The sequence below is a fragment of the Carassius auratus genome, chromosome 40 (assembly GCF_003368295.1).
Source record: "Carassius auratus strain Wakin chromosome 40, ASM336829v1, whole genome shotgun sequence".
In the NCBI taxonomy this organism is placed as follows: Eukaryota; Metazoa; Chordata; class Actinopteri; order Cypriniformes; family Cyprinidae; genus Carassius; species Carassius auratus.
This window is the reverse complement of record NC_039282.1, coordinates 11,542,323-11,568,510: the sequence shown is the minus strand read 5'-3', so window position 1 is coordinate 11,568,510 and position 26,188 is coordinate 11,542,323. Positions and strand designations below refer to the sequence as shown.

Sequence of the window (26,188 nt, the reverse complement as noted above, 5' to 3'; positions counted from 1 at the left end):
TTGTCTTTGCTTATCACTGTTTTGCTGTGCAATTGCACATGTTAAGATAGATATGTAACTGATGAGATGTCGAAAATGTAGACCCTAATCCAGTGAGTTTAAGACATGAATATCTTTATCTACAGTAGAGACAGAACTGGTGTTCTTTTAGACCATTTATACACTGAGACGCATTTAGCTGTATACATAAAAGAAAGCATCAAATTGGCGTTTCATCCAGACGGATCCAGATTTTTGGGAGCCTGATAAATATATATAAAAAATAATACCCTTGCATTTTCTTGTGTACAGCCAATTCGCATATTTTGTGAAATTATGTCATCACCCCAAGCCTTGACCCTAGTCAGACACTGCTTCTTCATTTTTCGTGAATCTCTGTGGCAGAATTACAGCGCCACATACTGGTCTGGCATGTATACTACATTGTTTTTGGACAGTTTTAATGGTTTCCTGTTTACACCGATATTTATTGGGAAGATGGTGTGTTTAAGGAATTTTTATATGAACGAGAGAAAAAAAAAGGGTCAGATAGGAAAAGCTCTGGCTTGTTGTAGATGTGGCCTTAATGTCTCTTCTCAGTCATTCGCCACTGCTTGTTTTTCCTCACCTGCTTCATTCAACTTCTTTTATTTCCGTTACTTTTCTTTTTCGGAATGAAAGGGACTCCTCTCCGCAATTCTCCGCCTTGCTGAGAGGCGCCATCTGTTCTCCTGCTCAGTGGCGGTACATGACAAGAGGGAGCAGATTGAAGTCTGGAGATTGGAATCAAAAGAACACTCAATGGGGATTTTTTCCCCCCATCCAGGCTACAAATCTAACAACTGTTGTTTAGGTTCAACACAGCTGCCACCACGAAGGCACCTCAGCCGACGAGGCTTTTGCTGAATTCACAAGATTTCTACTTGACATGTCCAGGTGTATATCCCGTAATATGGGCCTGAAGACTCCGTATATCATCAGGCCCTGGCATTGAAACTTTGAAACATATGACAATAGCAAACAAAAAATGAACTTTTCTAATCTAAAATACTATCTGATTGGATGAGCAACTAAATAATCCATTTAAAGTAGAGATTGACCAATAATCAAAAAGTGACTGGTGGATATTTCAAGAATTGCATGCAAGACCCCCACTTATAGCATTGCGTGAGGGGGGAAATGGCGGTGTTCACTGATAAAACTATTTGTTTTGCTTGAATTATAATTTTATTAAACATAATTAGCATTTAAGTATATTATAAAACCATTATATTGCAACTGTCGTCTCTGAGCTTTGTAGAAATGAACCATAAACCATACATGCAAACATATCCAAGGCAAAATATACATAATTAAACATTTGCTGCATGACATAAGTAAAATCAACAATAACTAAATGCTTTAAAGCTGTAGTTGAAACCAAACTATTGCATTTATGCAAATTTGACTTCATTGTTATTTATGCTCTTCATTTGAAATCTTTAGACTTTGACCATGTACTGTGCATATTGTGAAAAAAAGGAAGACCATAATAGCAGCTGAATTATACTAAAATGACACTGATGATGATAAGATATAATGCATGCATTTATATAAAGTTCAAGTGATGCATGGTCACAATTGTCCATACATTAGCTTTTTTACAGCTTCGTGGCCAATCTAATCATGCTTACAAAGTATTATTCTACAAATATCAAATGTTAGATCAAAACTGTCCTAATTAAATGGTTCTGCAACATTTTGTGTTGCATTTCCAGCAAACATGACAACATTGTGCTTCTCAGATCCTAACAACACACTTTAAATTGATACATTTGAATGCTAATATCTTACAATATTCTCCAGCCAACTTGCGCTCTGAAAGATATTCCGAGTTCCAAGCAGCAATGTTCCTAACACTGACAAAGCCCTCAGAGTCCTTGCTGTCAGGATTTAAAACTGAAATCTGGAGCGTCTGATCTTTTCTTGTCTGCTATTGATGTTTACACTCAGCTCGCCTCACATGACAAGGGCTGACACTGCCAAATCCCCTTCAAGATATCCCATTCCAACATCCCTGGGGCTCTCTTTGTTCTGGAATACGAAGGGCAGGTTCACATCTCTTCATCGCTTCATGTTAACGATATCCTCTGCGCTCGCCACCACCATCCTCATGTCCCTCGCCAGCATGTGGGAGCTCTTTCGTCCCTGAACCGAGCAAGCATTCTCCTATGAGGTCCCATCTCACAGAGCAAATGGCCTAAAAAACATCTACTAATCGCCTTCACGCCTTCTCGGCGGAGCTCTCTAGACGCGCTCCCACATCAAAGAGGCCAGTTCGTGTTAATCAGTTTAAAACACATGTTCCTCTAGCAGTTACTCTGTCAGCCACCAGAGCATACATGGCAAACTCTTGCCACAACAATGCTAATTGCAATGCTAAAATGTAATCAGTATGTTTCTTTTCTGAGCTTGTTACTTGTTGGTAGCATTTGATCTGTTCTGAATCAAGCATAAGGACAAAAATAATCAAGAAAGTCCTTCACAATCCTCTTAAAGACTCAAAAGTTTACTTTTGGTGGTGAAGAGAGCAAGCCAAGCCTGCAAATATAAGCAGCTCATTAGTACTGCATGTGGCTAGCCTGCGGCGTTGATGTGCGAGGATGGCACCGTACCCGTACCCATGGAGCCTCTGTGCATTGAGGGCCTGGCCTAATAAAATGCTAAAATACACCCTGCAGAAAGATGCACACAGTTGATCATGTGGCTGTAATGCACCAATTCTGTATAAAAGGCGTGCGGTAAAACTTTTCTCTCAGCAGGGAGTTATGATGAGAGATGGACAGCTGAACTTTACTGATAACATGGATTTATTCATAAACGAAAGTTCACAATACGCCGTTTTGTTTTTTCTTTTACTGTTAAGCAAATGTAATGACAGACTGTACGATGTGATCTCAAATAGATAGACAAGGCAGACTGTGTAACATGTACAGTGTTTCATGCCAGACTGTACAATAAATAGTAGCCAAGACTTCTAACCACGATTCTGCATCGACAAAGCTAGTTTGGGATGAGAAGCGACTTGAGACCACTCATAAGACCAGCACATCAATCTTAAACTCAAGATAGCAATCCAAAACAGTAAATCTTCTAACCATACAGGCATTCAACGACTCCAGATTTAGCCCTATGATGATGAAAACCCTTCACTATCCCAGAATTTTGCCAGCAAAATCATAAAATGTGCACCAGGCTTTAAAACACAATAGTTACCCAGATCCACTCCCAAATGGTTCAATTGACTAAAAGTGAACAGAAGTGTCCTCAAAATGTATAAATATTAGCATGAACTGCATAGACCCAACAGACAAAATGGTTTAAATTACATAGGTTGAATTGGAAAACTGATAATACTGGCTACAAATGTTTCTTGAATTTTGATGCTCTTGACCAATAATTTGCAGCACAAAACAAATAGCAGTTGGCACAAACCATGTTTACCCTCACTGCAAGTGGAAGCACATTTATCAGTGAACTTTCATTCATGATTTTCGAGGATGTCAGGCAACCTGACCATGTTGGCGTCTGGTTTATTTGGCTTGCTTGTATCAAGTGACAGATTAATTTGCACCAAAATACTGTAGAAGTTAATGTCAACAACAAAATACGACACTTTAGGTATGTTTTACTATTCTAACTATGCTCAACAATATAATGTAGCTGTATTTTATTATAGGCATTTAGCATTGTTTCTTTCCTGCTCTTGATTGAGACCAACACTTCAGTGGTGTGCAGGACCACCTACCATCATCCACACAGATGTACACACTTCAAAATCCTGCTGCGTAAAGCCACATAATTGATTTGTTTTTTCTAAGCAGCAGGCCTTACATCACTATGGTTAAATGCTAATTTTGTAATATCCTGACGTTTTAAGACTGCATTTTTCTCTAAAGCTCTGTACAAGACCAATCTCTGCTAGCTCGAGCTGTTGCCATGGTTTACGATTAGCTAGGGATGAAGTATTGATCCATTCTCCACACATTTGCTGAGACCACCATCCAAGAAAAATGCGAAGACATACTCAAACTGCTTTTCTTGAAAGCAAAGAACATGCATAATAGAATACATATACAACGGCACATTACCGTAGTTATCCCAAGAAAACTATTGCATATAAATAATTGATACAAATAGTTTTGCCATTATTGGAATGGGCTAATGAGCCATTTCTGTGACTATTTCGGTCTCAAACATAACACAAATCAGTCACAAAACAAATCTGTGTGAATTAAAAGCATGAAATGTTAGGGGATGAGAAAGACCCTCCTGCTGAGGTAGTTTACACAGTGCGTGGGTTGCTAATGGTCTAAATATCACATGCACAAAAGAGGGATAATATAACAAACATTATCTCCATTAAATTCTAAAAGATATGACATATCTCTGGTGCAAAGCCTTGTATATATATATATATATATATATATATATATATATATATATATATATATATATATGTATATATATATATATATATATATATATATATATATATATATATACATATATTTAGAGAATAATCATATATCATTACAATAATGACAGACAATACAGAGTAATTTCTTGGAGAACGAGAGCCCACTTTCTCATTTGTCATCCCTTTTCTAAAACAGAAAGGCCTGCATTTGATTTATAGAATGTTCCTGTTGGGTCCTCTCTTGGACCTAGTAATGAGAAGTAGAGCAACAGCTCATTACGGATACTGAGACTGGCAAACTTTTGCAATGATGAGGTTCGACTAAAGCCTTGTTTTCATGTACATATACTGACTGCAAGTGCACCTGGAAAGCCCCCAACTTTGGCTTTTGTTATTATGCCATGAAAGTTACAAAACTATTCACTACCACCTCCTGCTGTTTTCAGTCTCGTTCTTTGTGGACATGCCTTTAGAAACTCAAGAATCGACAACCACACACAGAATACGCAATCATTTATAGGAAATGGTGCATTCATAATTCATAAGAAACCATTTAAAGTTGGGTTACAAACAAAGTGTAAAACCCTAACCTAAATCTATAGCATGCAAACCTTGAAAGAGTTGTCAACTTTGGTCCTTCAATGGGACATGCCCTTGCAAAAAGTAACCAGCAATACAATGTATTCTGAAAATCCAGAAAAATTATTCGTACTAAATGATACATTTATAAGAAATCACAAGTTGGGTCGTACAAATATGTAACCTAAATGTACAGCCTTTGAAACTCAAATCCGCCTCCTAATCTTAATTGCTACTGTAGTTCTCTAAAATGCGAAAGTTTGCAGAAGATTCAAGTCATATGATATTGTACATTTTACACACCACATAATTATTGCAAGTTTTAATTAGAAAGTTATTAGTGTAAAGAATTTTAAGCATCCTATTGGTGAACATGACTATGTTCCTTACAGTTGTGATATTTCTAGTTTCACTTAAATTCCCAAATTCACTTAAATTCCCAAAAAGGCAGTGCTTATGTAACCTGTAAAAAAGCAAGCCATCCATACAGCTGGGATAAGGCTACCGGTGAGATGATGACAACAATGCTTTGTGAACACCTCTGAGGGAAAGAAAAGGCTCAAATGAAACTGAATTCACACTAAAACCCTCCCGACTGACACTAGGTAGACAGTGGCATTTCAGTACCTCCGTGTCTTTAAGCAGCTAAGCTCAGAGATGCTTTTTTAATGGGCATCGGGCACAAGGTTGTTCTATAACAAGACTACTTTAAGAGACAAACTCTTGCCAGAAGGTTGGAGCAAAATGACTCATTTTCAGCCTCATTATGAGCTTTAATTCAGTATCTGGTAAGAGGATAAAAAGAGCTCTCTATGACAGTCTTCTAGCTTCATGAGCACCGGCTTAGCTTCAAATAGTTAATCAAATGTGTTCCTTTTACAGCAGCTCAATGGCTATCTAGGTAATGTCCCCGGCAGCTATTTTTCATTTATCCAAGTACAGATTCTGTTGACTCTGTCCACCGTTTTGAAAGGCAGAAATCTCCAAAAACTCTCTGGCAAGTTTACATTTCAACAGTTTCAGCCTAATGACGTCTGGTTGGAGTTACGAAACTTCTGAAAGTGGTTACTTCTATTTTTATGGTTATTTAATGCTTCAAAACGAATTCTAATTAAATGGGAACAAAGCATGTATTGTATAATTACAGTTGGATCTTTAACTTAAAGTAGTTGGTCAAGTTTATGTGCTTTCTCAAAAAAGATCAACAACTGTCAACAAAGCAATTGTTTCTTAGAATTGAAAGGTATTTACTACATTTCAAATGTAAATTTTCCTATAAGTAGCTTGTCTCCTTATTCGGTCTCATTCTGGATGTAACTGTTGAATATTACATGCACAGTCAGTAGCAACAGATCATTCGTCCAACAACTGTCGTGTAACGGTCTATAAAATTACTAATAAATATATAGTAATTAAGTAAAAGATATTGGCCAGTCAATAATAACAAAGCTATCTTCTGATTATTCATAAAGTTGCATGCTAATCATATTAACAATCATTTCTCTCTAACAAAGGTAATACAATTGTTTTCATTATTACTGTTGCTGAAAGGCACTTCATCATTAACATTCATTCTGGGAGACAGGGAAGCAAATCTAATAAAGCTTATGTTCCTATTCCTTTGTTTGCTTTTTCATAACATGGTTATTTATTCTCCGAGTGGATAATTGCTACATTTTCCATCTAGAATCCAGACTTTGTGTTCGAAGATTGTTTGAAGTCTATATGCAGATTACATTTAAACTTTTATATGCCTTTTTTATACATAGATTTTATTGTTTTACCCTTGTCCAAGATCAATACTTTAAATCATAAAATGTGAAATAAATATACATAATTAAATATGTTAAACTGCAATAATCAAAGGTTTTATAGCCTACTTATAGATTTTGTTCATAAACGACTAGAAAAAATTCCAAAAATCAGATGATGGATTGGTTACACTTTATTTTGATAGTCCACTTTAGACATTCTACTGACTAAAAGTAACTTTGTAGCTACATGTCAACTACATATCAACTAAATCTCAGAAATTTGGAACTACATGTCTACTAACTCTCAGAGTAGACTGTTAGGGTAGGTTTAGGGTTAGTGTTAGGGGTAGGTTTAGGCTTAGTATAAGTTGACAGTTAGTTGACAAAGAAAGTGTTAGAAGACATTAAGCAGACAGTCTGCTAAGACTCTACTAACTGCTAGTTGACATGTAGTTGCAAAGTTACTTACTGCTAGTAGAATGTCTAAAGTGGACTATCAAAACAAAGTGTTACCGATGGATTTCCTTTTAGTTCCTCCCAAGGTTTAATCCCCCTTCACTGCTCGCTATCTTAAGGACTTTTGCTATGCCACTGTCTTATTTAACTTGCTCGCTGGGGTTCTGGGATGGTGTGCATTTACAATAAGCGGTGCAGAATCAATTTAACTGGATTGAACTATTATATACATGTATAATGTGCTCTTTCAGCCAAAAAGCCAAGACGAAATGGCATGCTTAATATAATAGAAGCAATGCAATTCATTTGATCGAAATTAGAGTGTCTTGTAATGCAATTTCTGGCTTGATTTCAATTGTGTGCAGTAATGAAACACTATTGTCTCCAGTTAAAGCCACAGTGATGCTTAAGGCAAAGCCTGTTTAATAATTCTAGCTAAGCTGGGAAACCAACATGTGTAGTATGATGTGTAGTAAAATAAACCCCATTACACTTTATTACTCATGGCTTTTATGCATTGTTCCATATCATATTATTTCACTCCGGGGTCTGACTCATGCTTCATTTCATATTTTTGCGAAACGCTTCATGTACGAGGGTTGATGACACACATTTTGATTTCAGTCAAGTGTTAATTACAGTCATTTGGGCATGCATAATAAATAAGAAAGGTTTGTCATTGTGAAATGCAGAAACCCATTACACAGATTCAGCTAAAAGATATCAATCCAAGATGTTTGGATCTGTCCACAATTCTGAGAAAAACTAACAAACTGCAAGGCTAACTACTGAAAATAAAGACACCTAATGCAGATAGGCGTGCATCCCAACGGATTATATAGCAGCTAGCAATAAAAAAAGCATTGGACTAATGCAATAGAATGTGGCATTTTAGCTTTATGATTCATCAAACTGTTGTGGTTTGTGATTAGCGGCAGTGGCAGTAGTGCATCCCAGTACTCAGTAAGCGCTCGGGGCTCTGATCAAATGTTATAGAGACGACCGTGCCGTCAAAACCTAATGCTTATGGAGCACAGCAGATAACCGGCCCACATTGTCCACCAGGGTCTTTAGAGTCTCAGAATGAGCTGTCAAATGAGGCAGCACTAACTCTACTAATCCACCATCTGAGGAAAAGCCACAGCCAAAAGGAATACACAAATACATAGAGACATAAAAAAAGAACCACTAGTGTGATTAATCGAGTCGAAAGTCACCGGCACTCTGGTGTCTGCTTTGAAGTAATGTTTGCACTCTCACACAAGCACGACCACTTTTTAGCACTTGTCAACAGACAACTTGGGAATCGGCAGAAAACAAAAACGCTGAATTTTTCTAATCTTTATTTATTTATTTTTTTGATATGTCATTTGCTACATAAAACGAGAAAATGTTTTGCAGTTAATTATAACAAAGAACAGATTTCTACAAAGAGATGTGTTCATAACTGATAGCTGTGATGCAATTTATTTCAAAGAAAAAAAAAGAAAAAAAAACAAATGAAAAAGATGTTGAGAACATACTGCTCAGGGCAAAATGCAGCTGCAGTCCTTATGTTTAAAAATAAACTTGACTGTTATATCTTCTGAAGAAATTGGTGGAGTGGTGCTTGTTGTGCCTTGTACTAATGATTATAAATGTTGGTTGGTTTTAGCTGGTCTCCAAGTGTGGCAAGACTTGACTGAATTTAGAATGGTTTTGAGAACATTTCAGCTGCTCAGGCTAGAATACCACCTGATCCACAAGCTGAACAAACCAAATAATACCTTGGCCAGGATGGAAGACAAGCTAAGGCCAGAATAAACCAGCCAAAAGCATTTTTTTTAGCATTTTGCTGCGCAACTGCAATGGAGTTTTGGCTTAACTGGTTATCTTATCTAAACTAGGCCTATTAAAAATACTGCTTAAACCAGCCTAAGGAGGTTAGCTTGTGTGTTTTGCTGGTTTCGAGGGAGTTTTGGAAACTTTTCAGTTGGTGATGCTGGGATACAATCTGGCAAACCAGCTAAACACCATTAAAAGGCTGTATTTTTCCTCAGGCCTTTCTTGGTGAATGGTCAACTTTGAATGTTGTTCTGTTTATAGTTTAGTAATACCATGGTACTTCAGTGCGTATGTATTGTTTTTAGAACATAAAGTTCTTGAAACTTTTGGAATCATAAATGTAGTTATTTAATTTAGCTTTATTGACAAGCCCAGTTTCTTTTTTAAAAAAAAGAAAAAAAAAGAGCAACATTGGATTAAAGGGCTTCTTCAAATCTTTCACCGTCAGTATGAGCAACAGTAATAACTATTATCAAGTTATATTTATATATATCCAAAGACAAAGTCAAATTAAAGTTTGCATTTCCACAGACGATCCTTAGCTGTTATTAAAAGAAAAGGTCATATTGAGTGAGAGTGCAAACTCTTACCCATACCAATACTAACATGAAATACACATCAATATTTCAGCTGCAACGGCAATTAGTTCTTAAGTGCAAAAACATAAAATGCAATTTGTGATAAGTCACATTCGCACCTGGCCATAATGCTCATGAAGTCATGGCTAAAAGTTTACAAACAGCTTCTTTTGTTTGGGTTCCAATACATATTCTCACTTTCATTTGTCTTTCGCACTACATTACAGAAAGGTGTTAGCATGCTAATTGCTTTAGTGATAAAAAATAAAAATTAAAAATACCCTGGGAGGCATTATTAGGCTCTTTAAAAAGAGTAAGTGGTGATCCCCCCAAAAAAATCACAAAGCAGTATCTGGTTTGACCTGGTTTGAACACAGTTAACACCATTATTCAAATGCTAAAAAATAATTGAATATATTAAATATTGAATTCAAAATCAGAATTTAAAATGTTGTAATAGCTTTTTTTCTTAGCATTCAAAGCATCTTTTTGTCTGTTCAGGGCTCAAGGTCAGGTTCTGTAACCTCATATCTCTGCGGCTGCTATCTCACACCACTACACGCCATACGCCTTACTGAACCACTCCTGAAAGGGAGAAAATATCTCATCTAATAGAAGTCTGATTTAACTTCACTTTGTGGGTTGATAATATGGCAGCGGGGCTCAGGGGAAACAAAGTTCAAAAGACAAGGGAGGTGAGGGAGATATCACGCTCTAAATATGAAGCCTGCTTGTGCTCCCTTGGGGTTGCAGGAACGGTTATGCGCCTTTAATTTAACCGACCTGAGTGGTCACAAGAAACTGACTCACAGATCATCATTTCAAGTTAAAATTGGTTTCAAATGAAAGCCGTTTGAGTCCAAGTGGGTGAGTAATTTACTCCGTAATTAGTCTGCCCATATCTTCCGGCTTTGAGCATGAGTTTGTCACACTGATGGGATAATCAACTGAAAGCTAACTGTTAATATGCTAAAATGTCTAAAACTTCCAACATAGGCTCACTGAAAAAAAAAAAAAAAAAAACATGCAAAACTTCAAAAACTTAACTATACATACAATTCAATGGAGTTTCCAGCTGAAATCAACACTAATGGTAGTAAAACGACAAGTTGTTTTCTCACAAACTATGATTATTGGGCATATTATTGATTAATAAAGACTAATTTTCATTCCTTGTACAATCATATTTTATGACCTCAAAGTAGGTTTCCCATAACGTATGGTTTGGAAACGAATACATTTCGATGTTTGCATCACATACCCATCTTCATATGTATTGCTTTTAGTAAACTTGCTTGATAGCTCACCTGGTACAGCACTGCACCATGAAGATTGCCAGATTAACATTCATATATTTAGATTAAACCATAACGTGCTTTTAGTACTACTAACTGGACATTTCATGTTAAAGGTTTAATAAAACTTGAGTTATGTATGACATTTAAAAAAAATAAGAATAAATAAATAAAACAACTATTACCAGCCCAAGAAGCATTCTCTGTTTTGCTGGTTTTGAAGGAGATTTTAAGATGGACTACTAGTCGGCAACCCAGTTTTTATTTCTTTTTTTTTTTTATTTCTTTTTTTTTTTACTGGTCTAAGATGGTTTTTCATGAGATGCATGGTACACTTTGAAATACAGTTGTTCTGTACATTCCTTGGTGCCCATACAAAATGATACCATTTTCACAAAGCAGAGCATTTACTTCAAGATAAATTAAAGAACATCATAGTATTGAATTTACATGTCTTTAAAAAAACTATGGTAACACAATAGCACTTTCTTGCTGGGTACAGTCATATTCTTCCCAGCTCGATGTCACCATGACATCCAAGTCTTATTTAGAACCGAATATAAAAAATACACCCAAGATAAACAGTATACCCCCCTTTCTGCCAAGCAGCAACGCTGTGCAAAACGTAATTATCAAGTCTGTGACAGACGCCCAATGGAGCAGCATACACACTATTAGCCAGATTGAATCTGAACATTTTTTTTCTAATGAGACAGATTTTTATCATTAAACGCCTAAAAAAGTCCAAATCTCATATGCTACGAGGATACAGAAGTAACAGTTTAACTGCTTGTCTGCTGAGCTTAAAAGTTACAGTGAACCTCTATAGTAGCACATTTGTCTCATTGTCAACATCCTCAATTACAGCAACACTGATCACCCCCATGAGCCCCTTTTAACCTCAATCTTTCAGCAGTTCAAAAGCGGTTCAAAGTTTCCTGCGAGTACTAAACCTCAGAAGTGACATCTTATACAGACTCTACAAAGAACCATCGCGGAGGCAGTTTCAGTAAAAATTAACCAATTATAGCTTCCTCACTTCAAACAAAAATAAGGGAGAGCAAGTGTAGATTGTGCAATGCGCAAGCTTCTTTTCGGATCTTCTGATCTGTTTCGCCCTTCAAGTTTGCACCACCGTTTTCAAAGTACAACCGACACAACATGCCTGATTCTGCAAGAAACTGTCAATTTAGCCTATACAAACAACCGCAAGAAGTCGCATAATGCAAGAAACAAAAGGTTGAAATGCTAATCCACCTCTCCCACTGATCAGCTTCCATTTCTCAATTGCTCAACATGCGTGCCAAGCCCCCATAACAGCCATTAACTCACAATCACATGGGAACACTATCTGTTATACAGCTCCCAGGGAAAAATCTGATGGATGGCACCAGCTTAATCATGCATTAAAAAATAAATAATTGTCCTTCCTCTAGGAAAACCATGCCACCATTCACTTTTCACCTCAGAGCACATTTTACCTCATGTTTAGATTATCAGAGGTGAATACTTTTACTACTACTACTACTACTACTAACCACAAGTATAATAATGCATTTATTATAATACTAACTTTAACTATATCATCCTCTCCTAATTGTTATTGGCCTTTTAGGAGATACATTCTTACCCAAAGCAGAATATGGTAACAAGAAGGATGTAGAGCAAAATGGGGTTAAGGGCTTGGTGACTATATCAAGTCCCAGTAATTTCCCCTTTAATTGAACTACCCTTTCTGGTAGTTGAACCCTTAACATTCAGCTTTCTATCACAAATATTTAACCACCTTGCCACACCAATGAAGAAATCGATGAAGTATGTCATTAAGATGAGCCTTAGATTATAAACAAATTAAGATACGACCATCACAGTCATTTGGAGCTGGTGAACTTCCATTTATTTGCATTCGATTTACACTAATGACCTAAACTTTGAATAGCACGCACTATGCTACCATGTAATGTGGCTGTAGCTGAAAATATCCTTATGTTCAATGCAACCTCAGTTTTCCCTGTCGCCCATGCTGAACCGAATCCCACACACTGAAAACAAATTTTTCACAGATTAAATAAAGTGAAACGAATGCTTTTGTATCCTTTTTAAGCTTGAAATCTCCAGAACCATTAATTGTAGTTGTGTGGAAATGGGCGATCGGCACATTCTTCAAAATATCTTTTTTTTTTTTTTTGTGTTCTATGCTAAAAATGAAGAAATAAATAGTTGGAATTACATGAGAGCAGGTTCTGGCTGAACAAATTCTTCAAATGTATTGGATGGAACAAAATAACAGCACTTGAAGTCCATTGCTTGCAGCATTTGTAAATACCATAAAGTGCAGTTAATTGAATCTAGCCCTTATGTCTAGAACAAGGTTTGGCTTGCTGCTAAAATTGCCTATGCCCGATCAAAATGACTAAGCAATGGACCAGATTGTTAGTGCCTGGGAAAATCTGCTTAGACATGAGGGTCAGTATAAGCAGGTTGTAGAAACACAAACACACACACACACACACACACACACACACACACACACACTAGTATGTGTTAGTCTTAATTCAAAGTGATAAAACACAAGAAAGTTGGATAAAATGTTTCAGTTAGCTTGCCCTTTAAAGTGAGCATTATTAAACATGAGTTAAAAAAACAGTGAACACAACTGGAGTTTCTGCTTGCATGAACAGAATAAAAAGCAATTTTGAATTATGTCTGATTTACAACAGTCAAACAGATGCCTAAAGCTGTGAATAAAGATATACATGGAGGGCATTTTCTTTTTCGCAGTCATCAAATCCAGTTTAACGCGCATTAGCCTCACCTCAGCGTTTCACGATGTTCAGACAGACATATTCCATTTTCTTTTTAAGTCCATCACGGACGTCTGTGCATAAAATGCGATGCAGCACAAAAGAATACCTCTGTCGTTTTAAATAAGAATCTAAAAGCTAAAAAGACGCTGGCTACAGTGCAAAACAGACTATTTATAGGCTCTCAGGGAGACTGTGGAGCAAAAGGCAATTAGTGTTTCACTGCCGGGCCCTTGATGTGTGATTTCTAAAGGCTGTTAGAGTCACTATCAGAGTTTGGCAGTGAATATGTACATTGTAAACAAGAGTGTGATTAAGTCTCAACTAGACTGTGGGTACAAAGAGTGCCAAACTCAAACGTTTAAATGCTAGAAATCTTGAAGAAAGATCACATTTTTCTCTCAAAAAGTCAAGGCTTGTGATAGAGGATATCCACAAAATGGTTTAGGTCCAGACACCAAAGAACATTGCCAGGTGGTCAAAAGAGCCCAAATCTCAATAATACTCTGGTCTCTAGATTTACATTTTTTTTTCTTTTTTTTTCTTTTTTTTTATCACCTGCCAAAAAAAATTTGAACATTAGATTGCTTAAGAAATAAAAGATAAAGCACGACTCTCCTCAAACTGCATAATTTGAGATATCACGAATGAATGAGAAAAGCTGTGTGCAGAAATGTAATTCTATGAGTAAAAGTAATGCTATGAAAATAATAAAATGAAATGGTTACACTTTACAATGAGGTTCATTAGTTAACATTAGTTAACTACTTTAGTTAACATGATCTAAGCATTAACAAGCTAATGAACATGAACTTAGCTAATGTAAATTTCAAAATGTACTAATTTCAAAAGTTATGCTTGTGAACATTAGTGAATGCACTGTGAACTAATATTTAACCAACAATGAACTACTGTATTTTCATTTGCATTAACAAAGATGAGTAAACACTAATAAATACATTGTTCATTGTTCATGATTTTTTAAATAATTAATACAAAATAAAATAATTTTTAAGTCCTCTGAAGTCTGCTAGTCAGCACAACTGAAAGGCCATTCATGAAACATAATTTAACTGCAGTTTTTCAAAAGGTTAATTGTATTATTCAATTTCAAGAAATGCTTATACTGGTTTAATAAATGTTTATATTATTAACACATGATATAAACAGCTAACATTTCCATTCCCTGGAAAGTTCTTACTTTATAACAGACTCTGTATTTCATGCTGATATTTTCCATATATTCCAGTAGTTTCACTGAGTGGTTTCTCTAGCATAATCAGGCCCTGCTCCTGACGAGTTTTACTGTGACACTGTCTCAGTACAATGTGACCTTCTATGCAAACCAACAACACTCATTGGGCCCTTGGGGATAATATGGAAGCACTGAGCTTGAGGAGGATGCATCCAGGAAGGCTTTTAACTCTGTTTGGGCCACTAATCTGATCAGAAAGCATCTGACCTCGACTAGCTCCAGCGTATAGACATGCCTTGGAGATTATTAGTGAAAAATGCTAAATATGTGATTTTTACTGCGGTTACATGTGGATAGTTCATCACTTAACTATATTATTTTAGGGAAGAACTGGTTATATTGTTTATTATCAAACAATTTATATATATATATATATATATATATATATATATATATATATATATATATATATATATATATATTTATATATATATATATATATATATATATATATATATATATATATATATATATATATATATATATATATATATATATATATATAAACTTAATAAAAAAATTAATGTGTTACAGGTGTTTTGTTGTTGTTGTTGTTGCACTCTGCAATCACACTGCGATTAAGAATGTGGTAAAAATTTAGTAAAAAAAAAAAAAAAGAATAAAAAAACCTGTTACATATATTGTATATTGTTGCTCATTGCTTAGAATTAGATACTGAATTACAGTTTACCACTGGCCAATCAAAAGGTAGCAGAGACTTTCATGCATCATACTATAATTACTTTATTAATAATAAATGTAATCCATTTGTGATATAACAGAGCACTGAATAAAATCCAAATTTTTATATAAGAGAAGTCGCCAGATAATAAAAATTAAAAAAATATTAGAAGTCTCAAAGACATGGCCTAACAGAAAGTTCAGTCTAACAATTTGTTGTTTGTTGTTTTTTGTAGGCAACCTGAATTTGAACCTGGCATTTGATCTTCAAGAGTCATTTAAAACAAAATGTCTGAAAGCTTTTAGAAGGAAGGAAGGAAGGAAGGAAGGATGGATGGATGGACGGACGGACGGACGGATGGATTTTGTGTTTTGGTTTTGTTTGTGCACGAGGGACTATCGTGCTGTTTTGAGTTAATTTTCTTATTAAAGTTTTCATTTTGAATGCCCGCCGGTTCCCGCCTCCTCCTTCCCGTGATTGTGGAGTTTGTATGCTGCTACACATTGCATTTCCATAAATAAGCATTCATGAGATATTTTTAAGTAGAATATCATTGCAGAAGAGCATTTAAAAAAAACAAACTAGAATGTCACAAAATCCACCTCTCCAAACCACACATGATTTCTATATGTAGACTTTGACTCTGATATAAAAGGGGCATCACACATTCAATCTGAACTGACGTGGTGCTAAACTGGAGACATCCCTCTGTGCCTGGCACCGTAATCCAGCTCTCAGTCATGAAGACAGCATACAGACATTTGAACTCACCGTTTTCTGTGTTTTCATGCTCGGTGTCAGTAAGGGTGAGGTTAGAGTTTGCTCTGCTGGAAAGGCAAGAGCTGCGGCCGGATTTGGTGTTACTCCGGCCCCAGAGTCGGACAGCATGCTCGGGGGACATGATGCCATCCGTTTCTGTGTCAGCGTCTGATCCCACACTCACAGAGTAGTCGCGGTGGGGAAGGCCCATTTCTGTCCTGTATGCTGCCATATGGGGCGGCATGGGTTCTCCAAAAGCCAGGTCTCTGAGAGAGAAGTCCGTCCCTGATACAAACACACAAGGACAAAATGAGAGAAAATACAACCTGTGTTATGCATACAAGAACAGACTGCATGTAAAAATCCTATTCCGTTTCCACATCTCATTTCATTACATTTTCTTTTTTTTTTTTTTACAATAATGTAAAAACCTTTTTACAAAAACCTACATTAAGGTCAAAGATTAAGCAATGATAGAAAGTTCTAATAATAATAATAATAATGAATAGCAATAATTAGTATTTTCATTTTAGTAGTAGTGTTGTACATACAGTATATGCTAAGCATTGCCGTCAAAAGTTAAGTATATTTTGGGATTAACTGTGTAGCCTTCCATTCAGAACAGCTTTGGGCTAAAATGTGAAACTATGACGTAGGGCTGCACGATGTGTCGTGCATCGATATCGCGATGTACAAATTCACGATAGTCACATCGCAGGATGTGCGATGTAGGCTGTCGTAGTTGATCCGTTATTCATTAACTGTACGGGCCAGCTGCTCCACAGCCCTTGACGAATGTGATTCGCGGATTAATTGCACAGCTTAACCATCATAGAGTGAAAGTTTTGACAGGACAGAGAGAGAGAGAGCACGCGAGAGAGAGAGAGATAGAGCGAGAGAGAGCGCGCGCGAGAGAGTGCGTGTGCGAGAGAGATAGAGAGAGTGCGTGAGATAGAGCGAGAGCGCGAGAGAGAGGGCACGTGAGATAGTCTTCAAACAACAACGAGCGCTGTCTTGCTCTCTCTCCCTCGCGCATATTAATCAATTGACACGATGGTGTCGATGTTTAAATCATTTAAAATGAGAATGTAAGTGTGCTGACCCCATTTTTGTTTGTAAGAAAAAAATTTATTTGATTTAATATCGCAATATATATTGCAGAAAAAAAGATATCGCAATGCCATTTTTTCCCAATATCGTGCAGCCCTACTATGACGTCTTAAAACACTAAGTAGGCAGCTCATTAGGGTTTCATAATCGTTACTATTTATCACAACAACATCTTTTACAGAGCACTTGATTTCATATACTGTATGGCATCAAATATTACAGAGAACATGCAATATATGAAACTAGCCGATATTTAATCAACTTGGAAAGCCTATGGGAAGTTTAGATTCAAAATGAAACACTCTAACCCACTTGAGTGTGCAACAACTCAGTAAACATCATATTCAAAGTGCACTTGTGCCTGGTAAAGTCGAAAAGGTACAAGAAAGAGGAAGCCGTTTAAAAGAAGCCAATGGAAAATTAGAGATTTATGCCCGAGAGTGAACGCGATAATAGTTAGCGTGTTAGCAACAATGCATTTAGTATTCATGGAGGGGAAGTGGCTATTTTTTTCAGGTCACCATCAACTGGACACATTAGAAGGTCATAAAAGACATCAGCGAATCAGCATTCACGGCACCCCCCTCTCATTAAAGTCCCAGAACGCTAATGGCAAAGCTACAACACCGCATTCAGCTTTCCTTTTATCTCTCTGGTTTTAGATACAGCTTTTCAGCACGGCTGGGATATATTAGCGGTGGATCGAATCATCGCCGCAGTTTCTCTTAATTGCTCGAATGCAATCAGTCCCTCAAGCGTATCTGAAAGATGTGCTGTGGATCTCGAGTCTGCGAGGGGAGCTCCCCCAAAGCATATGATAGTTTGTCTCATGTTAACAAGTACATGGACTAGATATGTGCTTTGATATGAATCAGGCAAGTAAAATGATCAAGGGTGCAGCGTTCCACACTTCAAAAGAAACTAATAAGCACAGGTCATGTATCAGAGGTGATTAAGATTTAATTGCATTCTTGGCATTAAAAGTTTTAATTCACTTCATTTAGGGGAATCATCAGGCTGAAAAAATCTTTCAGATTTTCATGTTTTTTTTGTTTTTGTGTTTTTACTTTATTTATTATGTTTTATTTTTATTTTATTTTATTTATTTTTTAGCAATAGCAGTCCCTTAGGGTTAAAAACTCAGTAAAGTTTAATGTATCAATTGATTTTAAAAGCTTAAAAAAATAAGAATAATATCTCTCTCTCTTTGTTTCTACCTTCACACTGTTGTTTTTATGGAGCCCATTAAACATGGCTATACATTAATAATAGCAATAATAATACTAATAATAATAATAACAATAATAATAACAACAACAATAATAAATTTAATAATAATAAAATTATTAATAATAATAGTAATAATAATAATAATAATAGTAATAATAGTAAATTATTATTATTATTATTATTATTATTATTATTAGTAGTAGTAGTAGTAGTAGTAGTAGTAGTAGTAGTAGTAGTAATAGTAGTATTTGTATTAAAATATTTATATTTTATAAAAAAATACAAATCAATAAAAAAAATTAAATATATTAAATACAATATACTACAGTAATAATATTATTATACTGTAAAATCTAAAACATTACAAATATATAATCAAATTAATTAGTATTATTTAGTAATACTACAGCTAGTATAGTATTAATATGTAGTATTAATATTTATTATTTAATAATTTATTCTAAAAATGAAACAGATTAAAATTAAATGGATTATTAAAGAAATGATATATTTAATATGCAATACTAAAAAATCACTACGTACTATTGCAATAGTACTGTAAAATCTGATTTTTTTTATTTAATAAAATTAATAAGAATAATAATAATAATAATAATAATAATAATAATAATAAGAAGAAGAAGAAGAAGAAGAAGAAGAAGAAGAAGAAGAAGAAGAAGAAGAAGAAGAAGAAGAAGAAGAAGAAGAAGAAGAAGAAGAAGAATGTAATTTTAAGGTGACAAGTTTGGTGACAACCACATCAATCCAAATTTTCCAATGGAAAATAGGATACATTTTTAACTGTTAATTCATCTCTGATTTTGGGTATGAGGAGGAACAAATTTCAGCCTGTTCTAAAACAAAGCTATTGCACAACATTGGAAGACTTGAAATAAAGCACACAAGTCATGTGCACCACTACCGTGGTGCTTTTAAGTTTCTTTTTTGGGAGTCTGAAAGCCCCTGGTCGCCAATAACCGTTGTATGGAAAAGAGCAGCATGGACATAAAAATTATGTATTTGTGTTCCTCAGAAAAAAGAACAGTATTTAGTTTGGAACAACATGAGGGCGAGTCTTTTTATGCACAGAATGGATTTTGTGTCTTTCTGCTGTAAAACAGATATGAAAAATGCAGGCTGCTGGCCGAAGGTAAATTCTGTTGAGACATGCAGCAATCAGAAATGCATTATACTTTAATAGGCAAATTATAATGTCATCAATAACAGTTCACTTCTGCAAATTAGGCCGGATTGCTTTCACAGCAAATACAAACCAAACCGGAGCCCGAGCAAAACCATAACCCACACAGACTTAAGTGCAATTCTACCAGGCAATTCTTCCCCGTCTTTGAATTGCATTGGCAGTGCTAATGGCACAGAAATGACACAATTCTGTTTTAAAATGCACCGGGAAGATCCCACATTTGAAATATAGTCCTGCTCACCTTGCCTGCTGAACTCATCGGCTTCATGGTGCACCACATCTTTGACCCGGCTGCCATAGCCCAATCGGGAGTCCTGGTCAAAAGCTTTGAGGGTCTCGCTGGAGCTGTAGGACTTGGGGTTGAGCTTGCCGTCCTCACTGTCAGCTGAGGAGCTGGTGTACAGGTGCTCCGTGTCCCGCCTGGAGGTCAAGGAGCGGTAGGGTCTGCGTTCTTTCACTTCCATGGCAACCTTGTCTCTTGTCTTAACATCAAAGAAGCCAATTCAGTCCGTATGATTCTGCAAGAGGACACAGATGGGGACAGAAAGACTTGCTTAGCATGAATACCGCTTTTAGCAGCTAAACCTACAACAAAAGCTTAAACCTCACTACTGTTCAAAAGTTGTATTTTAATGTGCCATTCTGCATGACAGGCAGGTGAGATATTTTTTCAGCTGACTTTTTGGTGACAAGACCCTAAAGGACTATAGTTTAAAAATAGCAGCTTTTACTATTACAAAAAAAAAAATAAAAAAAAAAAAATTCCACACGCATCCACATTTGTTAACATGGGTTTCACACATTTCATCATGAAAATATTCCAAAACCACGTCATGTGTGTTTCACATGTGTTTCACATATTTTGCATGTGATTTTAACATGTGAAGTTCATATGGTTTCTCTGTAAGAGTTGACAAAGCTGAAAAAATGCACAACAAGGTAAATTAACATCGTCTACATCGTCATCTGCCTCATTAACATTCCAGCCTCATCCTAAAATCTTCATTACACAGCAAACAGCATTGTGAGAAACATTAGTCCTTCAGAATGCAAGCTTGTACGCAATAATGCATGCCTCTCTGTAACTAAATGACACTTTGTAGCATAGTGTTAAAGACAAAATGGCGGCGTGGAGAGAAATATATTAGTGTAGGCGCACAGTGCCACTGTGAGATCACACAACCTGACATCGATTTATATGTCTCCTGATTTTGAACTGGAGCAGCGGAGGAGGACTTAAACATGTCAAAGTGGATTTATGAAGTTGATTAGAAGTTGGGTCATTGTTTTCTCTCAGGCTCACTTAAGATAGTGAGGTTCCCCTGTTTGATTCAGTTCATTTCCTGGACGCCAGCTCAGATCCACATCAGGAGTTTCTGACAATACAAGGTTTACTATCTGTAATGGATTGAACCGCAGGCCGTGCAGTCTTCAGACATTTTAGACCAGCATTTCATTTACTGCAGCCGCTGATAGAGCGTGCAGTGTGCTGTTAAAAACAGAAAAAACAATAAAAATGTCTCACGCAAATAAAGGACACAGCTAGGATACATTTAGAAAAAAAAATTAAACAAAACGAAGCATATTCTCGGTATTATAACATTATTGTTGACTACCTCCTTGTAAGTAAAAAACAAAACTAAAAAAAAAAAAAAAAAAACAATAACGTATTGCTTATAATGTGAAGCACTAACGATGTTTTGTTGTATTCATGCATTTATGTTGTATGAGTATAGATCATGCTAGAATGATGAATTGTATCAAATATATCATTTTTAATGCATGCATTTAATATTTAATACTAATTAATTTCATTTCATTTATTACAGTAAAGACAATGAATTTAAAGTAATGTTATGACGAATAAAGTTAAAATAAAGTTATGGCGATTATAGAAGCGAACAGTAATAAAAAAAAAAAAAATGAAACAATTAAACACAGGGGAAAAAAACTGGTTTAACAAAGTCTAACATTGGGTTACTTGCTACAGTATTTTTTTTAAGATTACAGTAATTGTCATGCAAGTAATTTAGTAGTGAACAAATGTGGATTAAAATTATATATTATTCGGTTATTAAAGTACAAGTATGGATAATGCTGAACTGGATTAAATATCTACATTTTATTTTCCATTTAGAAAAATCTTTTACATCAGACAGGATAATTTTTATTAGTGTAATGTGAAAAAAAAAATATCACAGTGATGATAATTATGTGTAAAATAATTAAATAATGAGACAATCTCACAAAGGAATATCAAGGCTCATATTTAACATAAAAAAAGAAGAAAATAATGTTTTGCATAAGATGATTTTGCCTACACATTATTATTATTATTATTATTAAATATATATTTATTTATTTATCATTTTATTTTATTTTTATTTTTAGGTTAAATATGAGCCTTGATATTGCTTTGCGAGATTGACCACAATCTCAATTTATTAGCTTAAAAAAAAAAAAAAAAAAAAAAAAAAAAAAAAAAGGCAACCCACACATCAAAAATAGAAGGCTTAATCATAATGGAATTAGGTTTTATATTCTCTTAAAGCAAAAACAAAAAACAACAGTTTGAGTGAGACAATATGGCCGACTCGCTCTCAGCATTTCCCAGCAGATAAGCTCTTTAAGACCACTGTAATATAAATGTGTTGTGCTCCCGCAATAATCCACAGTAAACTAGATCTAACCCCCCATTGAACAGCCTCTTTATTGCCAAGCCCATTATGGAGTCGGGGTCATCTTTTGTATGGACTGGCAGCTGAAAAGATGATCGTGATTAATGACTTGGAGACCTCTGCTCCAGGACCTCCGCTGTGGACTAAAACTGCTTTTCTTCTAAAAGACCCGCAAGAGCACTTCAGCTGCCGGGCCGGAATCTCCAAAACATTTGCTTTTAGGTTACTCATTTTTTTAGCATTTAGAAAGAATCGTCTAGCTTATGCTAATTCATACAGAGACAAAAGAGCCTTTATGGCAGCAATTGAAGGGCTTTTGTTAAAGTGCATTGTTTTAATTCCCAAAAGCCTCGCTTCAATTAAATCGCCACGTAGTGTGGAGATTCTGCGCATATGCCACGCTCCTGAATATCCGGGGTCCCGTGTGTACAAGGGTGTACCTTTGGGGCCATGGGAACGCGTTCCATCTTTTCAACGAAGCAACAGCCGTCACTTACGCTTTGACAGCTGACGTCTAGTGCAAATACATGTCTGTGAAAGGGAAGATGCGTTTGACTGACATTTCTCTATGAAGAACTTCAAGACCAAACTATTTTTGCTCTCTCTGTGTTTTTCTATGATAGTGTGGTTAAGCTGTATGAATAATCAGGGGAAAAAAGTCAGAGATGTCAGCTCCTACCTAATCTCAGGATCCCTTTGGTGGGCCAAAAAACAAAACAAAAACAAAAAACCCACCAGATATGAATAAATAAAGCTGAAAAAAAGACTGATTTCTGTCCTTGGATTTGCTGAACTGGGGACACAATATATAAGAAATAAATCAGACAACCGAGGTGTTTTATTTATTTATTTATTTTTTTATATATGGTTATCTACTGTAGTTAATACACCCCCCCCCACCACCACCACCCTTTTTAACAATCCCAAACTTATTTATTTCTTTAGAATAGTTTATTTGATGAACATAATAAAGTTTTTACGGTCACATTTTTTTATTTAATATGTCCATGCTGAATGAAAGTATTAATCTTACTGAAACCAAATTTTGAATAGTAGTGTACAGCTGCACAATGTGTCGTTTAAGCATCGATATCGCGATGTACAAATTCACGATAGTCACATCGCAGGATGTGCAATGTAGGCTGTCGTAATTGATCCGTTATTCATTAACTGTACGGGCAGCTGCTCCACAGCCCTTGACGAATGTGATTCGCGGAGAGCGCGAGAGAGAGAGCGCGCACAAGAGAGAGAGCGAGAGAGAGGGAGAGAGAGAGAGAGATGGCCGCACGCTCACCGTCTTCAAACAACACGACCGATGTCTTGCTCTCTCCCTCGCGCATCGCGCATATTAATCAATTGACACAATGGTGTCGATGTTTAAATCAATTAAAATGAGAATGTAAGTGTGCTGACCCCATTTTTGTTTGTAAGAAAAAAATTTATTAGATTTCATATCGCAATATATATCGCAGAAAAATAAAATATTGCAATGTCATTTTTTATATCGTAATATCGTGCAGCCCTAGTGTACAGTGTGTTTGTTCCAGATGCACACTGAAAAAGGCAATGCAGTTTGTTACAACAACAGCCAAACAAGACATATTTTGTGTTTAAAATGCAATTATGTGGAGCTGTAGGCGGGGCTACACCAAGCAATCAATATATTCTGACAGTACCCCTTATTAACCTATAACTCATTTATTGATCAATTTGCCTTTTTTTTTTTTTTTTTTGAAATTATATACCTGTATATTGTTAAAACTGGCAAGCTTATATATTGATCTTGGCAGCTTTATTCTGTAAGCTGCAATTGAACAAATGAAACAATATTCTTGAGTATTCAGTGGTTTAATGAAATTAGAGAAAAAACACTCTCTGTTGTTCAGGATTCGCTTCGTTTCCTTTGATGTCCCTTCATTTTAAACACAGCTGCAGCAAAGCACTCTGGGGAAAGCAGCAAATAGCATATCCACAAAAAAAATCTGCTGCTCAGGTATCAGTTTCCTCATACATTCAATGCTATCGATCAGTCTGTAATCGAAAAATATTCCTGCACACTCCAAGCCAAAAATAGCATAATAATAATTTAAAAAAAAACCCTTATGAGTTGTTTCTGAAAAGGGATTTACATGACATTCTGACACCTCAACATATGGATCAGGAAAACAATGCATGTTTGAACATCTGCTATGGAGGAAATAGGGTCTTGGTTAAATGTCATTAAAGTCATCATGAAATAGCATTCAAAATTGCTTTCTCTGCTGTAATAGGACATACATTATTTCTAGTTTTAAAGCCATATTAAATGTTTTGCAATGAAGGTCTTTATCCATTGGGAATTGATGAAGGAGCATTAAATGTGGGTGTTTTATGCCAACAAGAGTCAGATGTATAATAGGAGTTAGATTATGTTGGTAATACCAAGGAACTTTGATTTATGGATGTTTCTTCAACTTTTATGTTCCAAAGGTTGTTTATTATTATTATTATTATTATTATTATTATTATTATTATTATTATAACTAACAAATGTTACTTTTTAAAAGTTTTAAAATGTCTGTGTACTTTACCAGCAAAACACAACAGTTTCTTTGGAGCTTGAGATGAAAAGAGAGAAAGAGAATTCAATGTACAGTTGTTTAATATTTCTAATAAAGCTGTAAGTTCAAAAATTGGAGAAATAACCGTGTGCAATTATGACAAAGCAAGATGAAATATTTGACGATTTTCTAACAGAAATGTTTAGAAATGAAAGGTATTTTCCATTACAGTCATTTCACCACATAACATTTTTTATGTTATGTGGGGGGGTGGTGAAATGCTATTTCGTGCATACTAAGTCTTTTATTAATAAAATAACTTTATTTTTAACAACAACAATGTATTAAAGGGGGGTGAAATGCTATTTCATGCATACTGAGTTTTTTACACTGTTAAAGAGTTGGATTCCCATGCTAAACATGGACAAAGTTTCAAAAATTAAGTTGTACATTTGAAGGAGTATTTTTGTTCCAAAAATACCTCTTCCGGTTTGTCACAAGTTTCGGAAAGTTTTTTTTTTTTTTTTTTTTCGAGTATGGCTCTGTGTGACGTAAGATGGAGCGGAATTTCCTTATATGGGTCCTAAGGGCACGTCTCCCGGAAGAGCGCACGCTCCCATATAGCAGAGCACTGAGAGCACAGACATTCACGGAGCAGAGCGAGAGGGTCACGAAATGTCACAAAAGAAGTGTGTTTTTGGTTGTCAGGGCAAGACAACCCTGCACAGATTACCAAAAAAAAAAAAAAAAAAAAAAAAAAAAGCATTAAGGGACCAGTGGATGGAGTTTATTTTTACAGAACATCAACGGAGTTGTGCAAGTGTTTTTGTTTGTTCCCTGCATTTTGAAGATGCTTGTTTTACAAACAAGGACCAGTTTGATGCCAGATTTGCACATCGTTTATTTCTTAAGGATAATGCAGTCCCAACGAAAAAGGGTCACGATCGTGTGTTGGAACCGCAGGCGGTGAGTAAAACTGCTTCCAATATCTCGGTGTTGTTA

The 26,188-nt window shown here is 35.7% G+C and overlaps 1 protein-coding gene across 10 annotated transcripts in view; it reads right to left on the bottom strand.

Annotated features, from left to right (window-relative positions):
- LOC113058573 (teneurin-4-like) overlaps nt 1-26,188 on the bottom strand; it is a 231,987-nt gene that overhangs the window by 131,228 nt on the left and 74,571 nt on the right. For 9 of the 10 annotated variants that reach the window (XM_026226597.1, XM_026226591.1, XM_026226590.1 and 6 more), the window contains exons 2-3: nt 20,210-20,486; nt 16,437-16,709 (exon numbers count right to left, since the gene is read on the bottom strand). In XM_026226597.1, the coding sequence (XP_026082382.1) occupies nt 16,437-16,709; nt 20,210-20,432 (496 nt within the window). In that variant the 5' untranslated portion in view covers nt 20,433-20,486. Of the gene's footprint in view, nt 1-16,436; nt 16,710-20,209; nt 20,487-26,188 lie in introns of those variants that run through there. The other variant, XM_026226592.1, reaches the window with a different exon arrangement.